The 23,366-nt window shown below is 42.7% G+C and overlaps 1 protein-coding gene and 1 long non-coding RNA gene across 2 annotated transcripts in view; one reads left to right on the forward strand and one right to left on the reverse strand.

The window, feature by feature from the left end:
* ATP10A (ATPase phospholipid transporting 10A (putative)) overlaps positions 1-23,366 on the forward strand; it is a 199,175-nt gene that overhangs the window by 65,270 nt on the left and 110,539 nt on the right. The window contains exon 4 of the mRNA XM_029952276.1: positions 19,392-19,596. Coding sequence (XP_029808136.1) covers positions 19,392-19,596 — 205 coding nt within the window. The remainder of the gene's footprint in view (positions 1-19,391; positions 19,597-23,366) is intronic.
* Positions 14,559-15,601, reverse strand: LOC115301875. The gene is made up of 2 exons (XR_003913334.1): positions 15,371-15,601; positions 14,559-14,791 (listed from the first exon to the last, which is right to left on the reverse strand). It is a non-coding gene; the product is annotated as an uncharacterized LOC115301875 (long non-coding RNA).

Raw genomic sequence — 23,366 nt, forward strand, 5'->3', positions numbered from 1 at the left:
TGGAAGAAGAGGCCAGGAGCCAAGGAATGTGGGAGGCCTCTTAGAAACTAGTAAAGGCAAGAGAACAGATTCTCCCCTAGAATCTCCAGAAATGGACACAGCCTTGGTGATACCTTGATTTTAGTTCAGTGAGACCTACATTGGGATTCTGACCTCCTTCGAGCTGTAAGATAGTAAATTTGTATGGTTTCAAACTACTGAGTTAGTGTCAATCTGTTACCGCAGCCGTAGAAAACAGATTCAGGATGCTCTTGACCTGACCCAACAGACTGTCCACATAGTCCAGGCTGCAGTGAGAGAGGCTCTTAGGCCTGAGAGAATCTGCCTCAACACCAATCAACATGTTCATCCTGGTTTTCAGAAAGGAAAGCCCAACTCTGTGTTTGCAATGTTAAGACAACACAGTCTGTGCTGTGGGGATGGGCATACGCCAGTGTTTCCACAGTGCACTTTGCCCAATTTCTGTTCTGTTCTAAGAAGAAAAGCATCCAGACGGAGAGTTCCCAAATAACATCTTGGCCCAAAGGCAACATTTTACTAACTTAAAACAGAAAAATAATTTTAAAAGTCTCCCTGGTGAACAAAGATGGCTTTGTATGTGGTACTGAACCTAAGTAGGCCACATGCCCTCATCATGTGGAGCACATGTTCACTTTGTTGACATAAAAATGTAGATGAGATCCTTCCCTTTGGTATACTGGGAGGTTCTCAGCCTTTGGCCCAGGGCATGTGGCTAGCTGCTTACTAACTTGGATTAGTTATCAGCATGGTGAGTCCATAACAGAGATTTGCCACTGCAGTGGCTTTTATATTCTGGCAGACACCTCAGGCTTCAGAGATCAGTGTGGGAGATTCCCCAAGGTGGACTGTGATGCCCTTCTTGCTCAATGATAGGAAAGGAAACCTGGTCAGGTAAGCCTTAGGTCCAGTGGTGTCAGGGCCAGGGTGCTTAACAGAGCTGGAAAGTACATTTTTTCATAAGGCAAGCTGTTGCATGCCAGATGCAATTTTACCAAAATGAGCAAATTGAGACCCAGGTGTTGGCTTCCCCAGGATGTGAATAAGAGTCAGCAATTCAAGGCTGAGTGGTTGCACCTTTCCTCAGAAACTTGCACCTAAGATATATTCACAGCAGCTTTAATTACAGAAGAGAGTTCAGTGCTGCATTACCTACCCCCATTAACACATCCATCCCTCATCACCCATGATTCTGGCAATAGTAACTTTTGTCCTTACTTTACAGATAAGGACACTGAGGCACATGATAGTTGTGCAGCCTGCAAATGCCAGCTCGGAGGCTTAGCATGAGGACCTAGTCCTGCTCTGGGCTCCTTTTCTCGGGTCACTTGCCTCATGCTCTGTGCCTAGGTGCCACTTGAAGGCCACCCAGAAAACCCCATCTGCTATGCATGGGCTCCTGTTTGGAGGTCTTGGGAGCTGCTGGCTGAGTAGCCTCCTCAAATCCCAACGTGTTCATGACAGCATGTGAACAAGCACATGTGGGATGAATCCACTAATACAGCCCCACCTCCCTGGGGACACTGTGCAGTTACTGCACTGTGTCACTCCAAAGGCTTTTCTTTTCTTCAAGCTGGTTACCTAAAAGGAAACATATTTTCCCTTCACCCCAAGTGACTCACCAAACCTTGGTCTGCGGTTGAAGCTCTAATCAGGTACAACATAAAGGTAGTACAGTCAGGTAGTTATAAGAATATATTAAATGCATGGATTTTACCTCTGTAAAAAAACAGTCTCTGGTGTTGTTGAAATACTAGTAACAAAACTGAAGAACAAAAAAAGAAAAATAAGAAAGAGATGGTTAACATCATTACTATTGAGTATTGGTATTTGAAATAAAGTGGGTCTAATTAGGACAGGTGGGAAGCCTCAGGGATTGTTCCAGAGTGGGCTGCAGGACTGACCTTTCCACACTAAACTAGGCTTATTTGCATTATTGGGAACTCCAAGTGGAGTGGCATTATCTGGCTTGTCCACGTGTGGGTGGCACGGTGTGCATTTTGGAGGAGGGGAAGGGTGATGACTGGCCAGAGTGGTCAGGCAGCTCCCACAGCATCCGGTTTTGTCCTGTGTGTGTGTGTCATCCCTTCCACTTTAGCAGTGGGGACTTGGAAGCCATTTCACCAGATTGGAATTTGGCACTTTGCAGAAAGGAGAAAAGAATCAGAAAGAGCCCATTTTTTCTCCTGTTGATTTGAATCTTCTTGTTCTGTCCTGCCTTCGATGTATTCTTGGTCATTTGCTAGGATATCCACAGGAAGGCTGTAGTAGGTGATCTGGATCCGGCCCTTCCCCCCACCAGGCACATTCCAAGAGTTACTGGGATTTCATGGGCACATTCTGTCATCCATGTGAAGTCTACTTAAGAAAAAAATTTTCTCAGTGGGTTAAGGAATCAAATGTCTACAGAGATATTTACAGGCAGTAATTTTAGTGCTGATACACTATCTGGCACAATTTGGGAAAATAAATACTATTAATAACAGCAGTGATAAGGATAATGACACATTGCTAAAGCCAAAACCATAAATCTAATTCAGTTGCGTTTAGATTGTTAAAAACATAAGCACACATCCAAAAACATTAAAATATTTTTTTTTGTTCTTAGTCACAAGCCCTTTGAATCGAAATCACTAGAGAGGATTGAGGGAAGAATCTGTTATTTCCTTGTCTCAGTAGACTGTAGCAAAGGCCCAAAGTCATCAATATTTCATGTTTAAAATTGGACCAGAAGTCGGGGCACCTGGGTGGCTCAGTCAGTTAAGCATCCGACTTTGGCTCAGGTCATGATCTCACAGTTCGTGGGTTCGAGCCCCGTGTCAGGCTCTGTGCTGACCACTAGCTCAGAGCCTGGAGCCCGTCTTCAGGTCCTGTGACTCCTTCTCTCTCTGACCCTCCCCTGCTCACACTGTCTGTCTGTCTGTCTGTCTCTCTCTCAAAAAAATAAAAAAATAAATAAAAAAAAATTAAAAAAAATAAAATTGGACCAGAAGTAAGAGGTCTCTTGGAGACCAGTGACGGTCACTAGCCTCATGGGGTGGGCTCAGCTGTACAACGGTGATTTGGGGCCGATGGTGGGAACCTCCTGGCTGATCTAGGCTCTCAGAAGGGGCATGTTTCTTACCATTGTATGTTTGTGAAGTGACAGAAGACACTGTGTACATAACCAGTTGTAGTACCCTGCTCCATTTCCCAAAGAAGAGAAATGTTTTGTTTTGTTTATTTTCTAAATAAAGACTGGCAAAAACATGTACAATTTAGCATGAGAAATGCCCATTTCTCAGCATTTCCTCCCCTAGTAATCTAACGTTGGAAAGTGAGGGTTACTTTAGTTCTAGAGCAGGTCTCCTGACTTCACCTGCAGGTCTTTGGGCACTGAAGTTAACCCCCTTGGATTCTCAGTCTCTTCATCCTTAAAATGGGAATGTCACCACTTCAGGGGCACTGCAGAAACAGATGGCAACAGTGACTCTGCAGTGGCCATTGTGGAGTCCGGCTTGCATGGCATGGGGGTGATGGTCAGTGTGGCCAGTCTCACCATATTTTTACTGAAAGAGGAAAACAAAGAGCTCACCATTTGTTCTGAATTCTAGCATTGTTTATCATTCATAGAAAATTATTGAGTGAAATCATTTTCCCAGGTTACTGCTGCCATTATTGCTTTGCTAGAGAACATTGAGATTTGGCTCTCAGCTGTGAATACCAAAGGTGTCTTATGTCATCATGTAAACTGTATCAAAAAACATTGTGTCACCATAGCATAGTTTGATCTATATATTTAACATTCCTTGTATTTGAGGGACTACATCTCTGAGAAGAGCAGTGCTTATTTGAGGTCTTTCACTGACCCTGCTTCGTAGCCTATCATAATTGAAGGACATTTGTAATAGTTCTGGAGAAATGTTATTGTACTGATTCTTTTAGAAAAGCTTAATATAGAGAAAAAGTTGCTTGCATGAATTCTGCACAGTAGGGAGAAACCCAGGGTGGTGTTGGTCAGGGACTGATCTAGAGGTAAATGCTTTTCAGTAAGACTTCCCAGTGGTGTAGTGAAGAGACAATTTGGACACTGACACAGTCTGCCATGCCCATGGAGTAAGAAAACTGATCTGCTTCCCTGGCTTTTAGTCCCCTCCCCTCAAAATATCAAATGAGAGGGAGTGATATTGTCATCAGTGAAACCTTTTCCCCTTCAACTTCTGATTCAGAGAAGCAGGGGACTCTGGAAGAGACGGTGGCCCACATGTAAACCCTTTCACCCGTCAACCTCACATGCCTGAGCCAAGTGGCTACTGAGGCCTAGGTCTCCTTGCATCTGGAGCAGGCCTTGGGTCCATCTGGGTCCTTGGAGAGCTTCCCACCATGGACTGCTGGCACTGGAGAACAGCGTCAGAGAGCTCTGTGGTGGGTCCCACAATGCAGAGCATCTTGACAAACACCTGGGCCTACAGAAGTCTTTCGGCTTTCAGTGTGGGGAAGGTAGTTGTCCGTGCATGCAGTGGTAACCAGATGCCCTGGCCCTTGGGATCTTTTCCTGCTTCTGGGGCTGTAAGACTGCCAAGGAGGGCTGGGTGAAGGTTTGTGTTTCTCACCCACCTGGGGAACCACTTCATCTTCCACAGCAGGGGACCTACTATCACTTTAGAAAGCAAAGCAGAGTCCAGCCCAGGTCTGCTAACCAAGAGTAGTAACCATTCCTCCAAAGGGCCTTGGCCACCAGGAAGAGGAAGATGGTTTGAGCAAGAGAAATCAAGTCAGGGGCAGGGAGACTTGTGGCCACACAGAGAACTGCTCACATTCATTGAGGGCACTGAGCATATTGAGAAAGGGAAGTGGGGAAGATCAGCTACTACTGAAAATAGGAAGAAAAAATGTAAAATACCTCAGAACAAATTTAACAAAGGCTCAAGCCCTTCCTGAAGGAAAGCGTAGTACCTTTCTGGGAGCATGAGGCGATAAAAAGCTTCCTGTGGCCTTGGGTGGGGAGCGAGTGCTGTCATGATCCCATTTCTCCCAAGAAGAATATGCCTATGGGTGCTGCATTTTGGCCTAGAAGGTTCTCTTAGAATGGAGTAAAGTGACCTTAAAAGTTTATAATGCTCCAGTATAGCCAAGACATTTTTTAAAAGATGAAGGGAGGACTTTGTATCAGTTTTTGGAACCATGGCAGCATGAGAATCCCTGCAGAGGGGCAGTAGGAGCCCATCCAGTAGTCACCCCCATGTGCTGAGCCAGCTGGGCTCAGATTGGGGCACCGAGTGCTGGAGCTGATCCCATACACTGTGCAATCAGATCAGTAGTACCACGGTATAGACACAAAAACAACAGGTTGATTGCTTGAGCATAATAGATAACCCCCCAAATAATGATACTGTATGTGAGAATTTTAGAGTAGGTATTTAATTCCATAGGAGAAGGATTTTATAGTAAATAGTGTTTATACAGTTGGCTCTGCAGAGGAAACAATATTGGACCCTTTGGTTGTACCTTGTAAAAATGAGTATCAGTTGGTTTGAGCATTTAAATATTAAAAAGAAAAGAACTCTGTACTTCCCCCGTCAAAAAAAAAAACAAAAACAAAAACAAAAAAAAAAAAAAGGAAGCTACATGTACAGTCCAAGGAAACAGGAGACTCTCTTAGCCAGGCCTAGAAAGGTCAGGCATATTTAACTAAATAAAAATTTTAACTGTTTGGGGCACTGGTGGCTCAGTCAGTAAAGTGTCTGATCTTGATTTCGGTGCAGTCATGGTCTCACAGTCTGTGAGTTTAAGCCTCTTGTCAGGCTTTCTCTCTCTCTGTCTCTCAGCACTTCCCTTGATTGTGCTCTCTCTCTCAAAATAAATAAACTTAAAAAAGTTAACTGTCATATGACAACATGTGCCACAAGTAAACTTATAAAACCATAGTTCTTTAGACAGAAAAAAAATGTTTTCAAGGCAGAAGATAGTAAAGAGGTTAATATTTTTAATATGAAAGTTCTCACAAATTAAGTTGTCAAGAAGCAAGCAAATAATAGAGTAGAAAAAATGAGGGGAACATAGGCAGCCAATTCCCAGGAGAGCAAGTCAATTGGCCTGGGAATTAGGGTGATGCAGATAGAAAGGTCTAAAGTGTCTTGTCCTGCCTATCACACTGGTGGGGGGGTGAGGGAGGACGGGGGTTTAAAGAGAGAAAGAAGCAATGATTGCTTACAAAAATAAGGAGGCTGGTACTCTTACCTACACATGGAGAGAGGTGAATTGTTGCAACCTATTAGGATAAATTATTAACAACACAGGACCTATCCCATCTTAGGGCATTACCTAACAATAGGCTGCAAGAATGTGGGTCATATTATTTCTGTCCATTTTGTGACAATATCATGCCAACAAGTGAATTAATATAGAAGAAATTAACTTGACCACTCTTATAAATGTCCCCAAAGTGTTTTACATGCTTTTCAAGTGGTAGTAATAGTATTATGATGAAAAATATGATCCCCTGGTCTTGATATCTGAGGAGCTGTTATGAGAATGACACATGAAATTCAGAAAAGACTGTAGTAGAAATGATTTATCAAAAAAAATATTTCAAAACTCACCAGGGAGTTTCTAAGTGATCTTGTTTTAAAGTATCATTTTGCTGTCACAAGCTAGTACATTTTCTGGGGGAAAATTGTTTCTTCTGGGTGGGCATTGTTTCATTGTACCAAATAATTATGTGAAAAACTGTACCTCATCTTCATTCTGAAGAAGCCAGTATCTTGGAGAGTTCTGCAGGGATAGCTTCAGCACTTTTTGACTTCACATCAGGGGACCCAGCATTTTCTTCCATCTTGGTTCATGTGAGCAATCTCCTCCATGCACACCTATGCTTCTTACACATATCTGGAGCATTTCTTACTGAGCACATAGCTTTTTTTTTTTTTTTTTTTTTTAGTTTTGAGAGAGAGAAAGTGTGTGAGCTTGGGAAGGCAGAGACAGAGGGAGACACAATCTGAAGTAGGCTCCAGGCTCTGAGCTGTCAGCACAGAGACCGATGTGGAGCTCGAATGCACAAACCAGAAGATCATGACCTGAGCTGAAGTCAGGTGCTTAACCAACTTGAGCCACCAGGCACCTGCGTGCATGTAGCTTTTAGGAGACAACTGGAATAACACGTATTTTAGAAAATACATTTCTTGCATGTGGGTTAAACTACTGTACTTTTGGTAATTTTGCTATTGCAAGTCACTGCAGAAGAATCACCACAAATATCTTCTCTCACTGCCTCTGACTTTTAGTATTAGATTCAGAAGTCATTAGCATGTCTCACCAGAGGAGCAGATGTTTCAGTTTAGGATAGAAAGAAGACACATTCTGGATGTTGCACAACATATTTGGATCAAGTTCCTGCAGACTTTGCCATTTCTGTTTCAGTTCTGAGTTCTCACGTATGTGATTTTCAAAATATGTTGATCCTGTGTTTCCCTAATAATCCATTTTCCAGAATGTTTGTCCCAGGTGCTCAACCTGAGATGATCTTATGCCCCAGGAGGCATTTGGCAACATCTTGGAGCCATTTTTTGGCTGTTATAATTTGTGGGGAGGGGTGTGCTGCGGGCATTTCTTGGGTGGAGGCCAGGAATGCTGCTCAGCATCCTACAGAGCAGGATGGCCAGCCCTTTATGGTAAATAATTATCTGGCTCAAATATCAATTGTGGGGAGGTTGAGAAGCTCTGGTTTAAAGCCACTGTCTCTCATTCTGGGCTCTCTACTTCTCTGCCTGTTGTGTAATGAGGGCTTATTAAATTTGGGGTAATTTTAGAGTCTTGATGGGTCTTTTTAAAGTGCTGTGAGAATTTTCCTTGTCTTTGTCTTTCTTCACTCCACGTACACACACCTTCATTTGTGCACAATATGAAACATAAATTTCATGAAGGATTTTCTTATCCTCAAGGCATCAGGCCTTGGCACTGGTGATTATTCCACGAGGTTCTTGGATCGCTTGCTCTGAACCTCCCATTTAGAGCTTGCCTCACTGTGTCCGGGTTTCTCCTGTATTCTGTTTGCCTAAAATGTATTATGCAGCTCTCACTTTCCTAAGCTCATGCTGGGGAGGCCTCAGTCTAGTTGGTTTGCATATTATGTTTGTTCCGTAGTTTTCCTTTTTTCTTAAAAATGAGTTCTGTGAGGGGTGCCTGGGTGGCTCAGTCGGTTAAGTGCCCGACTTCATTCAGCTCAGGTCATGATGTCACGGTCAGTGAGTTCAAGCCCTGCATTGGGTTCTGTGCTGACAGCTCAGAGCCTGGAGAGTGCTTCAGATTCTGTGTCTCCCTCTCTCTCTGTTCCTCCCCCACTCAAGCTCTGTCTCTTGCTGTCTCTCAAAAATGAATAAATGTTTTTAAAAATTAAATTAAAAAATTTTTAAATGTGTTCTGTGGGTCTTTCTAGATACGTTGCATTTTAACCTAGCTCAACCCTGAACTATTTAAGAGAAGAATATGCATTCAGCCCTCTTGTGTGTAAAACACAAACCATCTAGATACTTCTGACCAGGTCTGTTTTAGTTGATTTTATAAATGAAGCACTAGTTTAGTTACAGCATGCCTGTCTCATCTACAGGATATTTTACCAATAGCAAATGTGATAAACTGACAGGTCAGGAGCAAATTGATGTTTGGAAAAGAATTTTTCTTTTTACAAGTGTTAATTGCTCTGTCTTAATGAAATAGTACAGAATGCCGCTAAGCATGTAGTCTTATTTTCCATATGACTATACGTTAAGCTTCACCCATCAGGTGCTTCACTTAACTGCTATGGATAATTTTACTGTCTTTTTAAGTCAAGAAAACAGAATAGCAGCTCTTGCTTTAACTCCAAACCACAAATTAAATGTAAGGTGTAACTTGTTCATTAGTAGTATTTCTGACTCTATTGGTCAAAATCAAACACTTGATTCAAAAATAATAGTGGAGAAAAATCATGCGCAAAAAAAATGAAAAGTGAAGTCAAAATAGAAACTGTGGCCTTACTCAGTTGGGAGGTTCCTGTGGATGGTCTGATGCCCATCTGGAGAGCGGGAAGCCTGTGGGACCAGAATGAAGGGCCACTGGGGGTTTGGTGTGAAGCTTCTACGAGAAGGCAGACCCCCATTTATAGACCAGGCACCAGCCTCCTTCCTCTTCAACTTGGCAGGACAGTGCCTACACTGAGGCTGTGACCCTCAGGAGGAGCACTGGCCAGAGGCAAGGCATCATCGTTAATTATTAATCATTACAGAGCCAGCTGCGCAGTACTGTTCATAAATATATTCTGGGGGAGAGAATTTTCAAGAAAGGATGGGGCAGCTTTGCTTAAAAGTGACCTGTTCAGAGCACCTGGGTGGCTCAGTTATTGAGCGTCTGACTTCAGCTCAGGTCATGATCTCATGGTTCATGAGTTTGAGCCCTGCATCAGGCTCTGTGCTGACAGCTCGGAGCCTGGGGCCTGCTTCGAATTGTGTCCCTGCTCGCTCTCTCTCTCTACCCCTCCCTTGCTTGCATTCTTTTTCTTTCTCTCACTCTCTCAAAAATAAATAAACATTAAAAGATAAAAAAAAAAATAAAAAGCAGTGACCTGTAAGATGCCTGAAGTAGGGGAGCTGGTTTGATAGCCTTGTCTCCAAAAGTGTCACATGTGCCTGGCTCAGATTGGGAGCACTTGTCAGAGCTACCAGATCATTCAGAAGCCATGAAAGTAAACTGCTCTCCTGCTCCCATGACAACCCACCAACCTCCGTTCAGCCCCAGAGGGGGAGTCCCCCCCAGAGGACTGAAGCAGGTAGTGTCCTTCAGGTTGCCGAAGCTCAGAGGCTCCCAGGCACAGGTGGTCTCAGTTAGTGATGAGCTCATCTCTCAATTTGCCGAGGCCCATTTAGGGCACATTTTCCAGTTTGTAGCAGAGACCATGATTTGGTGACTTCTAACCTTTGATGTGGCTCCTCTGTTTGTAAATAGGCAGGCATTTAGGCCAATAGACTGAAATTTGTTATTCTGTGTCTGTCAAACACTGCATATAAGTCTGGAACTGTCTGCCTTTCCACCCCCTTTCAAGCATAGCAAAATTTTATTTTTAGGCTACATTGGTGTCTCGGCTACATAATTTAAAAGGAAAACAGAATCAGAGTTTTTGGCTTGGGATTTTGCAAAGTTGTCACCAGACAACTCCTTTAGGAGTTTTAGTTATTCTTCCTTCAGGCCGTTAGATCAGATGTCTTTTCAAAACCACATGGACTCAAGGACTCATGGTCCTCAGAGTCAGATTTGGTCCTCACCCTGCCACTTCCTGATGTGTGACTTTGGATAGGTCATTCTGTGTCTGTAAATAGGAATATAGTGTTAGGATTGTGTGAGGACTCCCTGAAATAAAGGCTATAAATTGGTCTGTGCAGTGCCTGATTCATAATAAGGATATGGAGGAAAGCTGTATTTATTTTTCTTTTGTTATTATTATTAAGATAATGACGTCTCAGTACTGACAGGGATTTGATATCCAGACCTCCAGTTGGTGTTCGCTGAAAGACTTGTCCTAAGACTCGAAGCATTCATGAACCTTATACAGGAGGTCTATATCTGGAAAGTATCTTTCCAACCACTGAACTCTAACTTGAGCTGCGTACAAATATGTGCTTGAGTGGTGAACAGGTTTGAAGGGACACAAAGTACCAGGAATGTTTGGAAAGGTGACCTTTAGTCTTAATGGGTGTATCATTTTCAGGTGTGTGCCACTGAAAGTTGCCTTTTCAAAAAGAAATGAAAATATTGGTGATTGTGTGCACATGCTCTATGACGTCTTTCCAGAATTGTTCACTTGGCAGAGAAGGGCAAAGGGAGAGGTGCTGAGGCAATGGAAGGTATGGCACTCTGGACTCCTGCCCTTGGCGTCCGTTGGTGGTGGGCAGGCACCATGGAACCTTAGCTCTGGGACTCTGGGTTCTGCTGGCCTCCACCGTGTGCCCCACCCTACCTGCCTAACCACCCTTGCTGGCTTCCCTACCTCAACACTTCCCTAACCTTCCTGTTCCCCAAGTCTGTTTTCAGCGCTCATTACGATTTCAGCTCTCATCATTGTGATCTCTCTGGTAATCTCAGTGTGGGGGACTGGTCATCTCCATGCTGTGAGCCCCAAATTCCTTTTTATCTGCCTTTGTCTTCAAAACTGTGGCCATCTTCTACAAACCCAACCCACATATTCCACCAGCACCTTGAAGAGATCACAAATGGATTCTGTTCCTTCCCATAGCAGACCCACTCCTGGGTAAGATCAGTGGCACTCACATTCCAGCTACCAGAGCTGGAGATGTGGATACTCGAATGCTCATTCTCATCTAATTATTCATGGTGGGTGTCCAGTGACATAGGTTATATAGTCAAACTTCCATGCCCATCATTCTTTTTTTTTTTAATGTTTATTTATTTATTTTGAGAAAGAGAAATTGCACATAAACAGGGGAGGGGCAGAGAGAGAGAGAGGGAGAGAGAGAGAGAATCCCAAGCAGGCTTTGCACTGTCCACTTAGAACCCTAAATGGAGCTTGAGTCCATGAACTGTGAGATCATGACCTAAGCCAAAATCAGGAGTCTGACATTTAACCTAAAGAGCCACCCAGACGTCCCGTTTCTACCCTGTTTCTATATCTGAGTCTCAAGATCTCTTTTCTTAATGTTTATTTTTGAGAGAGAGAGAGAGAGAGAGAGAGCGCGCAAGCATGGGAAGAGCAAGAGAGAGAGGGGGATGGAGTACTGGAAGCCAGCTCTGTGCTGACAGCGGTGAGCCCAATGTGGGGTTCGAACTTAGAAACTGTGAGATGACGTGAGCCAAAGTGGGATGCTCAACCGACTGAGCCACTTAGGTGCCTCTCATGATCTCTTTTGATCCAGCCCTGCCTCATCTTTGATTTGGGCACTGCCCTTCCAACCTCTCCCTAAATTGCACTCCTTAGTATAAATAGGCCCTTTGGGGTAGGGTGGGGAGTGGTTTAGGCTAAGATTCTTTTCATCCTTTAAGATCTAAATTCAGATGTCCCCTCTTCCAGGAATCAGTCCCTGATTGCCTAATTAAAATAAGTGTTCCTCCTTTAGCATTAACTTGTACTTAAAAATTGTAGTGCTCAAACCTTAAACAAACAAACAAACAAACAAATCCCAAACCTGCATCTCTTCCTCATTTCCTTTCTTACTCATCAACTCAAGATATCCCTTTGTTGATTAGTCTTATTAAAGGAGAAACATGTTTAAAGAAGGAGAGAAAGCAAGGGAAGCAAGTGAGATGTGCCATTTACCCCTGTGCGCTCCCATTGCCAGCACCTGAGTAGGATGTGGGTGTGGTGAATGGTGGGAAGGCAGGAGTGGGGTTTTCATGTGTAGTTGTGAAAATAATTTGCAATTGAATTAAAGCTGACGTTTTTACAATATGGGAAAGTATACAATAAAATATGGTGGTATAAAAGTGCTAGATAATGTAAGGGTAAGAAAATCAAACATGTAAGCATGTTACAAGCATTTCAGACTTTTCAGCCATCTCCTAAATTACCAAAAAACAGAAGAGGCAAGCGTCTCCAACTGTAAGATGCCCTGGAAGCTGGCAGGTGGTGGCGCCAAATGTGTGACATGTGGACATGATCAGAAGTGTGGGCAGCATAGTACTGCAGACACCCACTACTACTTTGTGTTGATTACAGTGTCTGTCACTAAACTTGAATGATGATGTAATATTACAGTTGAGGAATAACTTGTGTGGAACCAGGTGAGTGTGCCTCTTTCTGCAGCCCGGGAGGGCTCTTTTTTTTTTTTTTTTTTAATGTTTTATTTATTTTTGAGAGAGAGTAAATGTGAGCAGGGGAGGGTCAGACACAGAATCCAAAGTAGGCTCTAGGCTCTGATCTAGCTGTTAGCACAGAGCCCAATGCAGAGCTTGAACCCATGAACCGTGAGATCATGACCTGAGCCAAAGTCAGACGCTCAACCGACTGAGCCAACCCGCCCCCCCCAGGGAGAACTCTTAAGAAGAGATCCAGTTCATTCATGAATTCATAGACCAGGTTGGAGATCAGGGACGATTATTGTTGTGACTGTCCTTGTAGAAGGATTGGCAGTGGGTTGCTCAGAATATTGACTGGTTGTGGGCAAATTTGGAATCTGTTGTCAGCCTTCAAAAAAAAATACTCCTTTACTATGAGGGAAAATCTCAAATCTACTTGAAATGCAAATCTACTTGAAAATAACACAGTAAAGATGAAAGTATAATTCTCTCATTTTCTGCACATGCCTTTTTTAAAAACTTCATTTAAATTTGGATTTATGAAATTCATCCAACTTCACCACATTGGAAAGATCTATAAATACATTGTTGAAAACCCTGAGCCATTGCAGCGACCCCTTAACCACTGGAGGGGTCAGCGGTCAGTAGGGCTGCAGCAGGTGAAGATTCTAATGCTTTTAAAAAAAATGAAACATTAACAAAACATTTCAGAGCAGTAGTTCTTGAACCCTGTGTTTATGAAGGGCTACATTAAAGTAACAGTGATCTCCAGGAAAAACATGCTTTCAACTACTTAAAGTAATTCCTGTAAATTCTGTAAATCAGTTGCCTCCTCTTAGGGAGCTGTTTACGTTAGAATTTACTTTTTTTTTTTGAGAGATTAAGAGAACTCGGAGAACAGGTGTGAGCACACAAGTGGGGGAGGGGCAGAGAGAGACTCTGTCCAAAGCAGGCTTTCCACTGTCAGCACAGAGCCTGATTCAGGGCCTGAACTTGCCTACTGTGAGATGATGACTTGAGCTGAAATCACGAGTTGGACGCCTAACCGGCTGAGCCACCTAGGTGCCCCTACTTAAGAATCTTAAAAAACGTAACTAGTACAAATAAATAGTTTAACTCAGCCTAAATATTAAATAACCAAAAATGATAAATTAAGGGATCTTAAATATTTATTTACTGCTTGTCTTTAAATAAAATTTGTCACTAATCATACTTACGTTTCCTTATTCTTTCACTGCTGCATTGTGTTGTGTTGGATAAAACAAAAGGGGGGGCTCAGATGAGAACTGCAAAGCTCAGCATGACTAATTATAAAATGTTAGTAATAGATTTTCCCAGAAGAGGAAATCTATTAATCACAGATGGCTAACATTGGCCTCAGAACAGATTTTCAAAATCATCTATTTAACATTCTCACTGTTTAGCTGAGGGAACAGCCGTCCAAAAGTGAGGTCGTTGGTGTGGAGAAAAAGGAGTGGCAAGTCTTCCTTAGAAAAACCTGGCTTTTGTCTCTTGCTTCATGTACGGTGCTTTTAAATATGACATTTTTATCATTCTTTCCCTTTTTGGTGTTTTTCATTTATATTTCCCCCCATTTCAGAAGAATCACACTTGTTTTCACTCATGACCTTTGAAATCTTGTTCGACACTCACTTCAGACCTTTCAGGAATCATGAGCAGGAAACTGCAGCTGAATGCAAGAGCCAGTTGTCATTCCTGTGGAGGAATCATGCACCATGTTTGTAATATATATAACATAGCCCATATTTCAAAATTGCACATTTTCAGCATTTCCCCACATTTTAATATGTATTCAGACTCTCTGATGGGCTTTCACTTGGTTCTGAGAGAGAAAAACACTTTGGATTTTAACTAGTCTTGTTCTGCATTCTTTTCTTGTGAAGTAGTTTTTCCTCAAGTATGCAGATTATAAAACTGTCAGTAGAATCTTTAGTTTGTTATTCACTGCAGAAGATGGAACTGCCGGGATGGAAGAGGCATCTAGATCCTGCTTCTGTACAGAAAATGGAAATGGTGTGTTTTAATTTTTTATTGCTTGCAACAAATCCCTGCAAACTCAGCAACTAAAGACAATGTTGTAACAACATGGTTGGACCTGGAGGGTATTATGCTAAGTGGATAAGTCAGAGAAAGAAACAATCCTATGCTCTCACTTATATGTGGGATCTAAAGAATAAAACAAATGAGCAAAACTGGACAGAAACAGAGTCATAGGTAACAGAGAATAAACTGTTGTTGCCAGTGTGGGGAGGGGTTGGGGGGCAGCATTGGTAAAGGGGATTAAGAGGCACAATCTTCCTGTTATAAAATAAATAGGTCATGGGGATGTAATGTACAGCCTAGGGAATATAGTCAATAATATTGTAATAACTTTCTATGGTGACAGATGGTACCTCTCACTTATCATGGGGATCATTTTGTAATGTACAAAAATATTGAATCATCATGATGTACACCTGAAACTATTAGGATATTATATGTCAAAAAAAATAATTCAGATGTATTATCTCACATTTTCTGGGGGTCAGGAATTCAGGCATGGGGGGGCGGGGTCTTCTGCCCAACGTCTTACCAGACTGCAGGCAAGCTGTTGGCTGGGGCTGAGTTCTTGTCTGAGGCTCGCATCCTCTTTCATGCCCTTTTAGGTTCAGCTCCAGGGGTGGTAGGGCTGAGGCCCATGCTTTCATGTGGCCTCTTCCAATGTCTGACTTCCTTTCCCTGGCATTAGGCCCAGGTTTATAGGACTCCTGTGGCTCTGTCAGGCCAAAGGATGGTCTCTTTGTTGATTGGCTCATAGTCAACTGATTGGTCACCCTAGTTACATCTGCAGGAGTGGTTTCCAAGACATTCATACATAGTCCCTACCTCACTCTAGGGGACTCATAGGGGTGTGGACACCAGGACTGAGGTAGGGATCTTGGGGCCATCTCAGAATCCTGTTGCCACATAGGGTGGTTGGCACCTGTCCTTAGAAGGAATATTGTGTGGCCAAACTAAACAGTGCCCCTTCCTAATTGCTGTGAAGGAATCCAGAGTATTGAGGACTTGGATGATTTCAAACTTGCCACTGTAAAAAATATAATCTGTGTGTTTCAAGAGAGACCGATGGTCCCTAGAGGAGTGCAGACCTATGCCTGGTTGGGATTCGATTTGACAGGGAGGCCATGGGGCAATGAGATTTTTCTCCTGAGATTTGTGCCATGGAGAGGAGGGTCATACATTCTGTCTACCCTGACCTGCATTCACACTGACCTGAGGAAATGGAAGGCAGTTCCACATCCTTTACTGCTATTTAGAAAAGTCTGAAGAAGAGTGTTATTAGGATACAGTATTGTGTCAAAGGATTTGTTTCTGTCTTCTCTGTGATACTTTTCCTGTGCACAGATGTGTGGGGGAGTGTGGGACCCATGCCTGTGGATAAACCGCCTGGCATAGTGCCCCTCCACTACCCACTTCCTCTGCTGTCTCTTTCTCTGTCACTGCAGCCTAGGAACTGGTCCTTCCAGCAGGAGTCCTGGGAATTGAAGTTGTTAGGTGTTAGTCTGCTCAGACTGCCATAGCAAAGCACCACACACCAAGTGTTGCTAAAACAAGCTTATTGTCTCTCAATTCTGGGGGCTGGAAGTCTAAGATCAAAATGTGTTGGCAGGGTTGCTTTCTCTTCAGGTCTTTCTTTTTGGCTTGCAGACAGTTGTGTTCCCTCTGTTAGCCACACACATCCTTTCTTTGGTGTACACACATCCCTGGTGTCCCTTCCTCTTCTAAGGACATCAGTCACATTGAATTAGCACCACACCCTGTGTCCTCATTTCAACTTAAGACCCTATATCCAAATACAGTTTCTGGGAAAAAAAATAAGCATTATACCCTTCTCATGACACAAAGGGCTACTTATATTATGTGTTATATGCAATATATGTTATGTATACATATCTGTGAATATATAATCTATAACATACATATATGGCATATAAATATATATGATATATGTAATATATAGTATTGTTATATAATAAAAATAAATATGAGAAAAGTAGGCAGTAAATATGAGAAAAGTAGGCAGGGACATTGCAGGGGTTGGTGTGGGGACCAGACTCAGTGCAGGTCTCCAGCTGGAACCATCGATGGGACTATGGGGCTTTGATGGGGAATCTTTGGTCCACTGCAATGTCAGAGGGGTTCCATCATGCTGCTCTTCTTTCACAAATGACTCCCAGGTCTGGGTTTTCAAGGACCCAGGCTGCTGCAGAATTCCTGTGAGCTGCAGGGCCTTTTCACAGAAGCCATCCTGGAGCTACTCTGTGTCTTGCTTTCTTTGCTTTCCATGGCTCCTCTCACCAGGACTGTGACCCAGTGCTCAAAGATTGCAGACACATCAGCAGGGGGCCCTGTGGGGGAAACTCCTATGTGGCTCTGTGCTTCCACCAAAATTACTAGTTTAAAAGCAGTGCTCTGATGGAGTGGGCAGGCTAATGTGTCAAGATTCCAAAGAGATGGAAACTCTATGTTCGATGAGTTCTATAAATGGAATGTAGTTAAGATAAACTGAACACAGACAGTTCTGCTCCTCCTCTTCTTGTCATCACCTTCCTGTGCCCATCCTAGGGTAAGTCTGGGACCACTGGCAACCCAACTGGGTCTCCTGGCAACCCCCATCACAACAAACCCTGTCCACCTCACTCTCACAGTGTATTCTGCTCTCCTCTGTGACTATGACAGCTTTTGAAAATTTCTTCTGGGAGAGGATAGGGTCTTTCGTATTTCTTTGTACTTTCTGTGGGAACCTAACAAATGGTCATGATAAGGAAGAAAGATTAAGGAGCTAATGCTAGCAGTGATTTAAAATCAAGGTTTGACCTTTAAAAATGTTTCATCTGTCTCACACAAGGCTATCTGTCCACAGGAAAGAGGTCAGACTGGCAGTGAGCTAGCAAGATGGTCAGATGATTGAATGCTCCTTCTGTGTCTTATCTTAGAGCCAGCTGACCTCAGGGTGGAGGCTATTTAAGCAGCCTTGAAGAACATTCTGTCCTTTTAGGGAGTGATGGTGTGGCCCAGGAAGGATAGCTTTGCTCACATTGGGGGCTTGATTATACAGTCCCAAAGGTTGCTATCCAGGGGTTTGGTCTGCCCTCACATTGTTTTTGACGACAGAGCCAAATCTAATTTATCTTTGTTGGTCCTAACGCAGCCAAATTATGCTTTGCACATAATTGTTTTGGTGATTGAATTAGAAGAACAAGAAAACAGAGGCTTAAAAAATGGAAGGGGATGGAGGAGCTGATGGCTCTGAGCTCCTGGAAGTTTTCCTTAGGTTTCCTCAGATCCATAGTGTGGAATTAAATACATGTGTAAAACTCTTGGTACTTCTCCCAAACTGCAGGGGTCCGTTTGATGTGGCTGACTTCACCTATCTTGAGATCCAGACTTGCTTCCTGAATTCAGGCTCTCTGGGAACTCAGGCAAGGAGAGGCATTATATGGGGGCAAAAACCAGTAAGAAGGTGATGGTTACAGTGAAATGTGTTTTTGCATTTTCCCCCCCACCAGTATCACCCAGAGGATTTCTTGATGAGATTCTGTTATAGTATATCATGTTGAGCTACAATCATATTTCTATACTTATTTATAAAACTGCACAAAACTGCCATGAAGGAACACTTAAAAATGCTCTTCATAGGATTAATTAGCCTATATTTTCAGAGTAAGAAAAAAATCTGAAGAAGAAATCTATAATGTTTTCATCTAAATATCTATTAATAGTAACTATTGTAAGTTGAAAACTATGTTGGGTATTGTCCTGAGTGATTGGCAGGTGCTATTTACTTCATCTTGAATGACATGGAGAGGATGCATCTACTATTATCTCCATTCTGCAGATAGGAGAAGGACAGTGAGATGTAGAGAGGGTCTACTCTCTGTGAACTTGCTTGTTGCAGGCACTTCCTAAAAGTGCATTCATATAATATTTGTCCTTTTGCGACTGGCTTACTTAGCATAATGTCTTCAAGGGTAATCCATGTTATAGTATGTGTCAGGATTCCCATTTCATAGCTTAATAATATTCCCTTGTCTAGATCTATCCCACATTTTGCTTATCCACTCATTCATTGTTGGCCATTAGGTTTGTTTCCACCTTTTGACTAATGCTTCTATCAAGATGGATGTACAAATCTCTATATGAGTCCTTGCTTTTAATTCTTTGGGGTATATACCTAGAAGTGGACACTTTAACCATTTAAAAATGTATAATTCAATGGCTTTGTGCATTTATAATGTTGTGCAACCATCACCACTACCTAGTCCCAGAACATTTTCATCAAATGGAAACCTATACTCAGTAAACAATTTCTCCCCGTTTCTCTTCTCCCCAGTTACTGACAAGCACTAATCTACCTTCTGTCTCCATAGATTTGCCTATTATGAATATTTCTTATAACGAGTCATACTGTATATGTGGTATTAATGAGTATCCTTTTTAAACATTTTCTTTACGGAAATTTTAGTAGAAATATCTGTTAAATGTGCTCATCACACAGATTCAGGCATGACCAACCCTCCTGCCAGTTTTGTTAATGACAGTCTCTTTATCAGGGAGGAAAAGCAGTATGTGAACCGATTCTGGAAAGAAATTCGTGTGGGAGATTTTGTGCGTCTTCGCTGCAATGAGATCATCCCTGCAGACATTCTCCTGCTCTCCTCCAGTGACCCGGATGGGCTGTGCCACATCGAGACTGCCAACCTGGATGGAGAGACCAACCTGAAGCGACGGCAGGTGGTCCGCGGCTTCTCAGAGCTTGTAAGTGGCCCGATACTTCCAGGGCATCCTCGGCACCACATCCACTTGGTATCTCCCACAATTGCCATCTGGGTGTCAGAGCACCTGCACCGTGTCCCACAACTCCACCAGGCCAGGCCACTTTTACTAGTAGATAGGTGTGGGACTGAAGGTCTGAGAGGACCCCTGACCTGCTTGAGCCCATGATTGGCCTATGGCTGGGGGAAACAGGACCCAGTTTTTATAAGTCTGGTTTCCATTATATATTTCTGAGTTTCTCAAAATGGTATTTAAAATTGCAAAGAACATTTATGACCAGCTGACTCTTGACATTTATCCAGTTGTTGTTCTATTTTGCTAAATGGCAACACAGCAGAAGTAATGCCCTATTCTGAGAATGTAGCTCTGGAACATTTTCTCCTCAAGGCTGTTTGTGAGTTTGGCATCAGATTTTCTGTATCTGAATTCTGTTTTAGAGAGCCTCAACCACAGCTCAGAATGCACAGTTGATGGGAAATGAGAAGTAGAAAGGGAAGTGGGCTCTGACTACCTACACTCACCAACAGCCTTGTGGCTAGAAACTTCAAACCCTTCAGGGGTTTCTAACCTGTTTACTATCCTCTCTCACATAATGTGTGTCAATCAATGTCATACTTTAGGGATTTTCTTCTTCTGTCACTGAGACCTCTCCATGAACTCTCCCAGGAAAATCAGCCTTAGAATCAAGATGAGGCAGCCTTCTCTTGAGCAGTTGGCTTATTTTATAGCTTATGCATCTCATCCTGAGCATTGTCAGTATTTTGGGTGGGGTGTTCATTGGGCAGGATTTATTTGGGGGCTGGCATCCTTGCCTCTCACTCATGAGTGAACATGTAATTCACTCTTGGTCACTGTGACAACAAAGGTGCCTCTGTACACGTTCAAAAGGCCAGATAGAATTCCATACATTGGGGCTCCCCACCTTGCCTTGGCTGGTGGGAATTTCTGACACTTCTCCAGCCTACAGTGAGTGTACTTGGACTTCATTACCAGCATCTGTCCTCACTTATTTCCACTTAAGTTTCCTTATTTCCTTTTTTTAAATTGAGAAATCATTGACATACAATATTATTATTAGTCTCAAGTATACAATGTAATGATTTGGTATATGGTGAAATAATCACCATAGTAAGTGTAGTTAACTAACATCCATCACCACACACATCTACAATTTTGTTTCCTGTGACAAGAACTTTTAAGGTCTACTTTAGCAACTTTCAAGTCTACAGTGCAGTATTGTTAAATGTAGTCACTACTCATTTACTTTTCTTTAAGCCTTCATTTGTGCCAAGTGTTTGTTTTTTGTGAGCTGCCTCAAATCTTTCTTGGAATTATACAAAGCTGACATAAATACTAAAAATAGAAGTTTTTAAAAAATGAAGCCTGTCATCATCCTAGATCAGGAGAGCCAGTGGAATTTAGGGACCTCTAGGGGCCCAGTGTTGGAGATTTCCAACATCATTATTGTGCTCCAGGGTTTGGCAGTAAATGTGGGCTCACCTTCCACCACTGGCCCCTTATCCCCTAGGACTATTCTCCTAAGGTTGGCCTTACTTCCAGGCTTTCTGCACCAGGCCTGCCCCAGTCTCTGAGACTAGAGCCCAGAATTCCAGGGCACAGGTTAGTATATGGACTAAGCTTAAAATCACTATGGGGGCTGCATTGCCAGCTCAGTTCTTGTGATCTTAACATATGCATGGGATTATGGGGAGGAGTGGCTGCACAAGCTAGAACGTTTCCTTCCTGGCAGAGTGGTCAGTGTGCACAGAAGATGACTGTAACATGAATGAATACATATGAATCTCTAATGGATGAAAATTTGAGAACTGGAGAGCAGAGTGAACATGGTTGGAGCGGTGGCATCAGGAAAGCCACAAAGGTGTATCTCCTTGGTCAGCTCTCAAGAATAATGTCTGTGTTTCTTGTCTTCTAATTTTGTTCAATTGCTGTAGACCTAGTAATATTGACAAGCCTCCTCTACTCATTTTTTTCCCCAAACAACAACTAGAACACTTCATAGCTCGATAGTGCTTCATATAATTCAGCTGTTTGTATGTGCTTTATGTAATTTAATTGTTTGGATGTTTAAAATTCAGGGATGGCTGCAGATAGACACATTCTATATCACCTTCCTTCGAGTCCAACAAATAGCTGAGGAAGTAAATGGAATTGAGCCATAATTTAGTCAAAATAGCCAAAATGAACAAGCAAAGCAATTCTGACTTAAAATAAAAGTTTCCATATCAGCACCCAAATTCTTCAGTATGTATGCACATTGTCCCTATTATTGGTGCATTTTTTTCACTTTTTCTTTTTTTAACTTCTCTAAATGTCCAAAGATTTTCTTCTGGTAGCTGAATTCCCATTTATACATTATTATTCTGAAATGTAAGAATTGCTCCATGGAGAATAAAGATAGGAAGTCTTTGGCATTTAAAAGCTTGATAATTAGAAAACTAATATAACATATATGTTAATTATACTGGAACTAAAATTAATTAAGCTAAACTAAAATTTTTTTTTAAATTTTAAAGTTTATTTTTATTTATTTTGAGAAAGAGAGAGAGCAAGGGGAGGGACAGAGTGAGAGGGACAGAGAGAATCCCCAGGCAGTTTCCATGCTGTCAGCACAGAGCTCCACATGGGGCTCAAATCCATGAACCTTGAGATCATGCCCTGAGCTGAAATCAAGAGTCAGATGTCAACCAACTTAGCCACCTAGGTACCCCTAAAATTTTTAAATAATTAAAAGCCTGATGGGGGGCCTGGGTGGCTCAGTCAGTTAAGCGTCCGACTTCAGCTCAAGTCATGATCTCATGGTTTGTGGGTTTGAGCCCCACCTCAGGCACTGTGCTGTCACCTCAGAGCCGGAGCCTGCTTCGGATTCTTTGCCTCCTTCTCTCTCTGCCCTTCCCCTGCTTGCATTCTGTCTCTCTCTCTGTCTCAAAAAGAAACATTAAAAAATATTTTAAGAAAACTAAAAGCTGGACTATTGGAAAACCAACGTTCTGATTACAATGGTGCAATGCCAATAACATTTTAGTTCTCTGTATTTAAGTGGGTTTTTCATAGAATGGAGTGAGCTAGTATACCTCAGACAGGGGAAGGTTTCCGTCAAATACAGAGTGATATGTTGCCAGTTTGATGAATGGCAAATTGGAATGGTGGCCCCTAGGAAAATTTAAATTAGAAGCAGTTTGCAAAACTGAGGTAAAGAAACGTGAGAGGGCCTCATTGTTCATGCATGGACTCTGTGTATTTGTCAGGGTCTGGTGAGAAGGCAAAAATTACCCACGACTCAGGGCAAGTTTGATCTAAGGAATTCCAGTGGGGGCTGTGAAGTAAAGTAAGAACAAAGACTTGCAAGAATGCAAGACCTATCTTATATAAAGAGCAGCCACTTGCCCTAGGGCCCAGACAGTGCCCAGGGAAGCCTCCCTGCCCCCCAACAGGTTGAGTCTTGTTTTCAAGTCTGAGGGCACAGCCATTACTCAGGATAGTAGAAAAGCTTGTGAGGGGCTGTGCCAGCCGGAAGTCAGCATCCATAGGAAAGTGCCAAGCCAGGGAATGTGGAAGATACCAGAGGCAGCTGCTGGCCACTGGGCAGTGCTTGAACTGGGCTCTAGGGAAGCCACTTTTGCTTGTGGCTCGGGCTGCTGCAGTGGACAAAGGCTGAGTATTGGCAACCCTGCAGAGCCCAGACCTCCACAGGCCCAGGAAAGGGTAGAGGGAGCAGCAGACCCCACCAGGGT

The sequence above is a fragment of the Suricata suricatta genome, chromosome 9 (assembly GCF_006229205.1).
Source record: "Suricata suricatta isolate VVHF042 chromosome 9, meerkat_22Aug2017_6uvM2_HiC, whole genome shotgun sequence".
Classification (NCBI taxonomy): domain Eukaryota; kingdom Metazoa; phylum Chordata; class Mammalia; order Carnivora; family Herpestidae; genus Suricata; species Suricata suricatta.